Source organism: Electrophorus electricus, unplaced genomic scaffold (genome assembly GCF_013358815.1).
Source record: "Electrophorus electricus isolate fEleEle1 unplaced genomic scaffold, fEleEle1.pri scaffold_125_arrow_ctg1, whole genome shotgun sequence".
Taxonomy (NCBI): domain Eukaryota; kingdom Metazoa; phylum Chordata; class Actinopteri; order Gymnotiformes; family Gymnotidae; genus Electrophorus; species Electrophorus electricus.
In genome coordinates, this window is record NW_023336163.1 from 1 (window position 1) to 9742 (window position 9742).

General features: G+C 39.8%; 1 protein-coding gene and 1 non-coding gene across 3 annotated transcripts; one reads left to right on the forward strand and one right to left on the reverse strand.

Annotated features, from left to right (window-relative positions):
• Positions 1 to 160: 160 nt before the first annotated feature.
• LOC118240920 (nuclear valosin-containing protein-like) lies at positions 161 to 850 on the forward strand. Of its 2 annotated transcripts, none has more exons than XM_035523469.1 (3): positions 161 to 251; positions 433 to 523; positions 687 to 850. In XM_035523469.1, exons 1-3 carry the CDS (start codon positions 200 to 202, stop codon positions 805 to 807), a joined length of 264 nt encoding a protein of 87 aa, XP_035379362.1. In that variant the 5' UTR covers positions 161 to 199; the 3' UTR covers positions 808 to 850. The 2 variants fall into 2 exon arrangements, with proteins under 2 accessions (XP_035379362.1, XP_035379363.1); XM_035523470.1 differs by having other exon boundaries at positions 720 to 850.
• Positions 851 to 6173: 5323 nt separating this feature from the next.
• Positions 6174 to 6247, reverse strand: trnai-aau. Its single transcript has one exon. It is a non-coding gene; the product is annotated as a tRNA-Ile (tRNA).
• Positions 6248 to 9742: the final 3495 nt, after the last annotated feature.

A 9742-nucleotide genomic window follows, 5' to 3' on the forward strand; every position in this document is an offset into this window, starting at 1 on the left:
AGGTCCAACATGCTATTAAATGGGTGTACTTAAGCCCACTGTGTCCTATAATAGGATGTTGCTGGAATGTATGTGAATGTTGTTGGAATGGTCGCAGTTGCGGCAGCAGTACAGGTAAGCTGTAATCCTTTCCCCCATCTGAATGAGTTTGCCCTATTGCACGGGGTCGAGTTATGATGTGAATGTTTAATTACACAGGATGGATTGTGGGCGACAGAACCGAACAGCCTTCAGGATTCAAGTAGAGAAAGGTGAAACTTCTCCAGCCTTTGAGTAAATCACAGGACTATTGCATAGCAATTAGAGATAACAGAACAGCTTTCGGGGGGGTTTGGGTGGGTTGCCTTATCCGCCCCTTTAACAGAGTAGTCACAATTCAAATTTCCCTTGTTGCATTGTTTACAAGGCATTATACATGTGGTTTATTTATAGTGCACGGAGTAATATGCAGCAAGTCTGGTCTGTCTGCTTTGGAAGAGAAACATTTGGCCAAAAGAGCAAGACACAGCCAGGAGGATGATTGGTAAGAGCACATCATAATATGCACCTTAAAGCTGTGCTCTACAGCTAGGTCCTGTTCCATGACTGCATATATAAATTTACTACTGACATTGCCATTTATATCTGGCCATTTACAGTGCACTCTTGCTCAGTGCAGCACTTGAAGCTGATTTTCCATTGTGTAGTTATTATGTTCAAGAGATGTTTGACCCGGTCAGGGTGACACACTTTAGTGAGGGCAGCAGTATCCTAGAGGACACTACAGACAGTGACGGAGACATCTCAGAGCGCGAGGTGAGAGGTTGAGTTTTTTGTTACTCTCTCTACGACATACTTTTCATGCCAGGTACTATTGTCCAGTTCAGCCCAATTTAATTTACTTGTATTATGATATATAAATTGCTGAACATCTTATCACTCAGTTTCAAACATCCCCTCAGCTGTTTTAAGCCATTTCGGTTATTCAGAAGTACTGCTAAATGGATGTGGTGGGAAAATGAGAGCACATCAAACACAGACAGCTTTATGCATTGAGTAGTAAAGAGTAAAAGTTTATTGAGTTTGTAAAGGGAAAGAAATGTGAGTTCCACCTTCCAACTATAACTTTTCTAGGATACGTGATCAGCCATGGTGAAATCACTACGGATGATAAGAAGATCAAAGCCATCTTCCAGTGGCCCATTACTATTATAGTTAAAAAACTCCAGAGATTCTTGGGATTTGCAAACTTTTACCGATGCTTCATATGGAATTTTAGCAGCATTGCAGCTCCTTTCACAGCCCTCCTGAAAGGAGCAATGACCAAGCTACTTTGGAATCAGGAGGCTGATCAAGCTTTCAGGAAACTGAAAGAAGCTTTTACCACGGCTAGCATACGTCGACATCCTGATCCTTCCATTCCATTTGTCGTGGAAGCTGATGCTGCTAACATCGTGGTAGGAGCTGTACTTTCACAACGATACGACAAGTCCAAGTTACAATAGATGATTAAATAGACAAGTGTATATAAAATAGATGATGGAATAAACAAGCCATACAAGACACAGTCATCCCAATGGAATGTCTGTCGGGAAAACATTACCTACCTTGTGCTGTGACCATCTGTTGAAGTGGGCTCATTCTTCGCTGGTTCAGGGCTATGACAAGCGATATTTATAAGTATGTTTCTTCATGTTCAATTTGCAGTCAAAGCAAGATGCCTAAGACCCTACCCACAGGAAAGCTCATGCTTCTTCCCGTACCAGAAAGTCCTTGGTCTCACATCACCTTAGATTGCGTTACTGACCTCTCTGTCCTCACTGTAGTTGATGGATTCTCCAGGGGTGTGTGGTTCATTGTGTTTCCGAGTATGCCTACAGCCTGCCAAACTGTGGAAGCCTTGTTTAACCAGGTGTTCCGTATATTTGGCATCCCAGAGGACATAATATCATATTGGGGACGTCAATTCACATCTCGAGTTTGGGCTTCCTATATTGAACACATCGGGGTAGCTATTAGTTTTACATCCACAGTCAAATGGCCAATTCCTACATTGTTTTTATATGAACAATCCATCAGACCGGTCCAAGTTCCTCTTATTGGCAGAAATGGCCCAAAATTCACTTACTAGTTCATCCACTGGCTTGACTCCTTTTTATTGTATTTTAGGTTATCAACCTTAAATGTCCCATGGACTTCCATATCAGCTGGTTTCCCCGCTGTGGATGAGTGGATGCAGCGGAGCGAAAGGGTATGGGAGGAAACAGATCAGTGTATTGTATGAGCTCTCTGAATGTATAAGGAAATTGCGGACAGGCACAGAGGGGAGAACCCGATATACCAACCTGGTGACAGAGTGTGGCTCTCTACACAGGACTTCCGCAAGCCGGGGTCATGTCGCAGGTTAGGTCCCAAGTATATCGGTCCATATGAAATTACCAAGCACATTAATGAAGTCACATATCAACTCATCTTACCTGCTCACTTTTGTGTTTTGAGGTCATTTCATGTGTCCCTTCTTAAGCCTGTTGTTCCTGTTGTGGCCTTTGGATGAGGTCACCCCTGAGGTCACTCCTGTATTAAGTATGTTGGTTGCTGTCATTAGAGTGTATTGTTTCTGAAGGTTTTTTTGCATTATGCAATGCCTCTTCGCAGAGTGTGATTTTCAAGAACTTTAGTAAGCAGATGACTTATTTGCATCACCTTTTTTGGTAGGACAAAGCCCATCCATGAGCCAAAGGAAGCTGAGGTAGGCCCCATTCCATGAAAACACAGGGAGTGTGTGAACCAGGATACCAACAGAAGCATACATGCAAGCTGACGCCTACCCTTCCTTTGTCCAGTTGTTTGGCCAGTAGACAACTAATGAAAAACATTTCAAAAGGGTTTATACAGAAGCCAATGTTCAAATGGCTCTCTGTGCAGTGAGGAAACATATCATAAGGAAGTGCAAATTCCACTAAAGTTTAAGTAGGATCACTGAATTCAAAGTCTAGAGCACTATTACACTATGACTTCTAACAGTAGCGTAAAAACAATAATGTCTTATTCGTTTTTAGAAAGGAATGTAAAAGTTTATGAAATATTCTTAAAAAGAGGACAATTTGATAAGGAGCTTGGTCTTGCACAGCTACCAAAACCCAGGACTGAACTAGGAGTCTTTTGATATTCAATCTAACACTCACCCAGCTGAGCTATTTCAGCTAGTGACTAAATACTTTTGCCTGGTTTCGTTCAAAATGTTACCAATGAATGTAGGTCATGTTCATGTCAGAGGAAACTGTCACCTTTATCCCTGGTGAGCTAGTGGCTAGGATTCTCTTTCAAACTTAATTTTTATGTGGATTAAAAAGAAATATGAATACCTCTCTTTATGACCTCCTAATGCTCATGCATACCAAGTCTAGTATGCATACAAACATCGTCAGTATACTAGGAATACAGAATTTGACAAATGTTTGTCAGAAGCATCTGAGCTTTATTGCTGGTTGGTGAGTGGCTAGGATTCAACACTTTCACCACTGCGACTTGGGCTTGATTCCTGGTCAGGGGACGCTCTTTTTGCTCACTTAAAAAAGAAGCTTGTATGTGAAAAAACAAACTTCCTTTGAGTCAGATTTTAACTGACAGACTAAGGATAACAGTTTTAAATTCTACAGTCCTCCACTCTACCAACTAAGCTATTGAAGGCAACAGACATGTAATCCCATAAGTCCAAACACCAGTATGTTGGCAAGAAACACGGCCAGTTATGGATGTTTGAATTGTTAAGTTCATTTGACACAAAGAAGAAACATTGCATTGTACGAGTTGGAGATGTTCAGCTACCAACAGATATCTCTTGATTACATTTGGATGCATACTGGACTTTGTGTACAATCAATAACTACTGGTACTAACTCAAAGTATGTTTCCCCCTTCAGTTTTATTTTATGCCAGAATAAAGACTTTCTGTCTTTAGAATTCTACATGACTCAAACTGAGATGCAGCAGATCACTTAGCTAGAACAAAGGGTCTTGTACTACAATAATGACTTTTGCATTATTGCCCATAAGGTCCACCTCTTTTTTCTTTAACCCTCAGATCATCCCGTAGATGTTAGAATTATTCTAATGAAATTATAATTAACATTTTAAAAAATTCCTTAACATCACTCTTAAAATAACTTTTACCTTACAAATTATTTCTTTACCAGCAAATTTGAGTTGGTATGAATTAATCTATTAATTTTTCGTTATTATTTCATTAAATACATGCCCCCCCGCCCCCTACAAAAAGAATAACAGTCCAAATGAAAGGTCTAAATGAATCTTTGCAGTAACAACAGTCTTTTATGCTCTTCCAACCACCCCACCTCCCCCCAGTGGACACACCATGCTCCAGTACATGATTCTGGAGTGCTGCGCTATCTGTGCTCCCCACTAACTCTTCCTACCTGCTGGGGTTTCTCCTTCCTGGACCTGCCTTAAAATGCTTAAAATGACAGCACCTTGCCCTCCATTTACCTGCAACATTCTGCACTGTCACAAACAATATTTATGTGCAGATTAGCAGATGAACCTCACCTGGATGATCCACATTTCATTTCTTTGTACTGTTATAATAATGAGTTACTGTATTTCTACCCAGGTGTTCTATTCAGGTGAACTGTGCTCTGTTTCTATCTCCTATGATGTCTTTGTGTAGGAATGCTGTAGTGTATCTTTCATGCTTACAATTTGTCAGCCATCCTCTACCCAACTCATCTCTGGCCAGGTTTATCCAGGGTTAACCGAAGGAGGATGAGTTCCCTTTTGAGTCTGACACCTTCCAAGTCCCTTCCACCATTCCAGTGAGTTTTTCCTACTGTCACCCTTGCCAATGTCATTTGGCTTATTTATCAGTTGTCACAAGGTGTTAACGTTATTATGCACATGTATATAAAATGTGTATATACTGTATATACATATATATATATATATATATATTTGCAGTTTGGATTGGATTATAAAGTGAATTTCATTGGTGAGTACTATATTTTTTGGTGACAAAGTATAATCTAATCTTTACAAAGCAGTGACCAGAAAGGAAGAGCTAGATGAGGCTTTGGTCCCCATGATAGTTAGAGACACACAGCCATTTAGCATAGTTGAGGATAAAAGCTTCAGGGACTTGGTAGCAAAATTGGATTCAACTTATATTCTCCTAACTAGGAAGGTATGTGTGGTGACATGGATACATTATGAGAGTAGTATTAAAAATATATATAATTATTTTCTTCCTTCCCTTTAGACTGTAAAGGCCATGGTTGAGGCCAAATGTCAATAAGAGAAAGAGAAGGCCAAAGCTGAGGTCCAGAAAATTCCTGCAATGAGTTTGTCAGCAGATATGTGGACATCTCTTAATGTGGATGCCTTCTTGGCTGTGACCTGCCATTTTGTAGATGACAACACATTTCTGAAGTCTACACTACTTGGTGTTGTGAAATTCCTGCAGGCGCATACGGCTGAAAATTTGGCCTGTGTGAAATCCTCTCTTATGGAAGAATGGGGAATAAAATAAAGTCACATGTCTGGTTACTGATGGCACATCTAATATGATTGCCTGTGGAAATAGCTGAAGCTGCCTCATGCGCTTCAAAAAAAAAAGAAACTGAGGTTGAAACAAGGTGTTGGAGCGATTAGTAGAACTCAGGGAGCCTGTGGGGGCAGATTTGGCGGGTTTACAAACTGATATTCCTGCGCTGATCTCTGATGTGTACAGTAATGTATGTGGGTGCCGGTCTATACTGTATTCTTTTCACAAGGCAACTGTGGAGCTGTCAGACCTCAGTGGCAGGCATAATCATATCCCAACACATTTCAGACTAAAGGATTTGAACTCCCTGGCACTTCCAGACACCTAACTGGCTATAATTTGATGGGGAGGATGCAGGTTGTCTGCATGCCTCTGGAATTGCTTCTTTGACCTATTCACACAGCGATCGAGAGCCTTACACTAATGCCAGAGTCCCTCTGATTTCATACTTTTCTCTGCATTGTCCAAGATTTGTAAACAAGCACAAATCCATGGGTAAAGTTTTGTAATCAAGAACACACTCTCATGTACTTGGAACATGTCTTAGCAGATTGTGATTTACAAGCAATGTCATAAGCAACACAAGTTCAAACAGGTGGTTTGTTGACAAGGGGTCATTCATCAAACAAAACCCACATGGCCCATATGGGGATCGAAACCATGACCTTGGCGTTATTAGCACCACGCTCTGACCAACTGAGCTAATCGGCCTTTCTCCGTTCATTTCGCAGTTTTTGGTGCAGCACTGAAGGGAACCTTTCCATGAAATTGTAGACTTGGTGTCAACAAGATTACGGCCACTTTTTCGACCGAGCATAGGTGAAAGTTGACACTTATTGTTCCCTCTGACAAATGGTTATTCTGCAGCCAACTTTTGAATTAAACTTCAAAAGCAAATGTGGAGAAGCTTTTGTTAAAGAGCAATTCAGTGCAGTTGTACACAGTGACGAAATCATCAATTGCAAAGTCCACTGAGCTTTATTGCTGTGAGTTACATAGTGCTGTCTATTACACCATGAAATCTGCCATAACAACAAAAATGTAATGTCTGATTCTGTGAGCCAAGGAATATAAACCTTTTAGGGACATATTTAAAATATCAGATTTTCTGCCTGAGCACAGAGTAGGCATTTTTTTCTAGCTTTAACCATACGTCCTCTTTCTTTGGAAATCTGTGTCATTGCTGCATGAATAAGCAGAAAGATTTTGAGCAATTTTTTGTCTGGGTCTAAGGGGCAATTTATTCAAACCAAAAGATGCTATTTTAGCTAGTTTGTCAAATGAACATGTCAAACCTACAGAGACAATGTGTCTAGCTACAGAACTCTGCAAGGTTTAATTCTTGGAAGTATTTGAAGCCATAGAAAGTTATTCTGTAAGCATTGCTTAACTCAATAAAAAGAGACAGTTAGAGCCAATGGCTGCCAGATCTAACATAGCTCACATTTTATAGTGTTTGCATAGCATATCAGAATCTGCAAGAACTATTCCTGTCATTTCAGGAATAAGCTTTTTTGACTTCACAGCTAGATGAAATATTTAGGGTGGATGCAGGATTTGGTATGATCTCCTAGAGAATTGCCATTCCACTGTGTCTTCAGCTTTTGTCCGATCTGCAAACAAGTCCCACTCTAGGAGAACTAGGTCAAGTGGTAGAGTGCTCTTTTAGTATGTGAGTGTTAGTGGGATTGATGCTCACATTCTCAAGTCTAGAATTTGTAGTTTTTTTCTATGATGAAATCCTTTCTGATAGCAAATGTTTTCGGGACCTGCTAATACGCTTATGCCATGCACACATTACGTGACTTTTGAAGTTTTCAAATTGATGTATGGCTCACACTGCACAACTGTATGTCTTGGAATCTGGAAAGCTTAATTTGTGGTATCTCAGTGGCAGACATAATCAGTGATAAACCACTGATATGTCAACTGGTCTTAACACAGACAGATTTAACTTACTCTGTTGAGACTGTGTCTAACTTAAACCTTTCCTTCAAATAGAAGAGATCCTTGTTGCAGAGGTAATGTTTTTACCTTTATATGGTTTTCCCACTCATAGTCATGCAACACACAAATGCAAACCTCTCACAGACTGTCTCACACACATCCAGTTATTCATCTGAACACATGATGTTTCTGTCTCTGTACCGCTATTAGTTATGCAATGGTTCCTCAATACTAGCACTAACTGAACAGGGTTCTGTATAAATATGATCTTTATAACAGCTGCCATAACAGCAAAAATGTAATGTCTGATTCTGTGAGCCAAGGAATTATTATTGATATTGTGAATATTTAATAACCTCCAATGCCAGCAAATTAAATTTCACAATATTGTGAAAATTGTAAAGGATACTTTATTCATGTCCTCATTGCTAAAGATTGTATCGCTTTATCACAGCGATACGCTAGTTAGCTAGCTAACAGTTGAGGTCAGCGAGTGTCAAACTCGGGGCTATAAACCATTCCTTGTGGAACCATTTCATTGTTCAGCTTTCAACTTTGATCGTTTAGGTGCTGGTAGTTTGTTAGCTAGCTAACTGTTCAGCAATAGAAAACCTACTTTTGTATGATTTAGAGACCCAAATTCACAAACCTGTGGGTTTTCAAATGTATCGTTCTCTCTAAATAAGCAAAATGAGTTAAGCCATTACTACAGCTATCGGACTGTTTGAACTACAATATTCGACTGTTCATTTATTGTTAGTTAGATTAAATTAACTTTCATAAACATTCTTAATTAATAGAATGTTTTTTTTAATGACTGATAAACTATATTTAACATGAAGCTATTTATATAAAGTTTCAAGTTTGGTTTATTTGTCACATACATTTATTTGTCACTTTCATTTTTAGTCTGTAAAATGAAAGATCCTTGCTCACAATTTTATATATATATATATATATTACACACACACACTCCCTATTCAATGGGAAGAAACCAGTTCATGTCATTGTGAATTGCTGGTTCTGTAATCAAAACACTGAGGTTCCATATGAGAACAGAAACTGCTGAGACTGTCCATTCTGTGTGCAGTACAATGGCTTCTAAGAGGTATTGCTGTATTTGAGACATGGTGAGGACATATTTTAGTGAAAGTCTTCCAATGATGCACCCTTACCTGAACCATTTTATGCTGTTGCTGCTGTTAAAAAATGCAGAATGGTGATTATAACGAACCGATCCTTGCACAATATATGGAGCACCTCAACCATGGGGTATCAGCTGGTGTCCCTGTGCTTGATGCATCCAAGACTCAACCAGACACTGAAGATCAAGCAGCTGGCTTCCTTCACTCCCAGAGAGGAAGTAGGTTTTCCATTTGAACTGTTGCCTTCTTAGTTAAGACGTATGCAGTGTTGATTGCAGTGCCAGAGCTGTGAAACTGTGCAAGGTAATGCATGTCCAGTGCTGGACTTGGGCAAAGATTGTGAGTGGGTCTTCAAGGGCAAACAGGATCTGATGGCCCACATGTAGTTTGATATTATTCCTAAATAACTAAGTTTACATGGCTATTTGAAAGAAGCTGATCATGTAAGCAGCAAAGACAGAATATCATTCTCTGACTAAGGATTTAGTTGACTCATGTTTAGCCCAACTAAACTGTGGTCCTGGCTGATTTTAGTTGGACTATTGAGCCACTGACTCATGCACAGAGTTTTCTGAGTATTTTGCAGTTTCTTACTGTACTGAGTTCTTACTGAGTATAACACCAACTTTGATACATTTGTTTTCTTTTCACTGAACAAAGCCTTCAACTTTGACTGTGGTGACATGAAATCCAGATGTGCAGAGTGTTTTTTCAGTAATGCATCTTTTGCCCGTGCATTTTGATTGCAGTGTTAGGAGGTCATAACTGCTAATCAGAACTTTGGACAAGAGGGCTTATCCTCATGGCTCACTGACATTCATGTACAACAACAATCAATCTTTTCTTATTTATTTTTTTCCAGTTGTAACAAACCGTTCTGCTGTTTTTTAACTTCTGTCAAATTTTTAATGGTTGTACAGGACAATTACGATGGAAATTGAGGTGTACAAGCACCACCTTGAACAGACCTACGAGTTGTGCGTGCCTGTCAGACCGCTGAGCAGTATGACATCCAGCACCAGAACCGACAGCTGCGGGCCCTGCTTTTCAACCACCAGCTCAGATGCAGCCAAGATGCGGACAAAGCATTCATTAAGGTGAGTAATTATTGTCA

Coding starts and splice junctions, on each gene's coding strand:
- LOC118240920 (XM_035523469.1), top strand. CDS start 200: ATGGATTGTGGGCGACAGAACCGAACAGCCTTCAGGATTCAAGTAGAG. Junction 252..432: donor CAGGATTCAAGTAGAGAAAG/GTGAAACTTCTC, acceptor GTTTATTTATAG/TGCACGGAGTAATATGCAGC. Junction 524..686: donor CACAGCCAGGAGGATGATTG/GTAAGAGCACAT, acceptor TCCATTGTGTAG/TTATTATGTTCAAGAGATGT.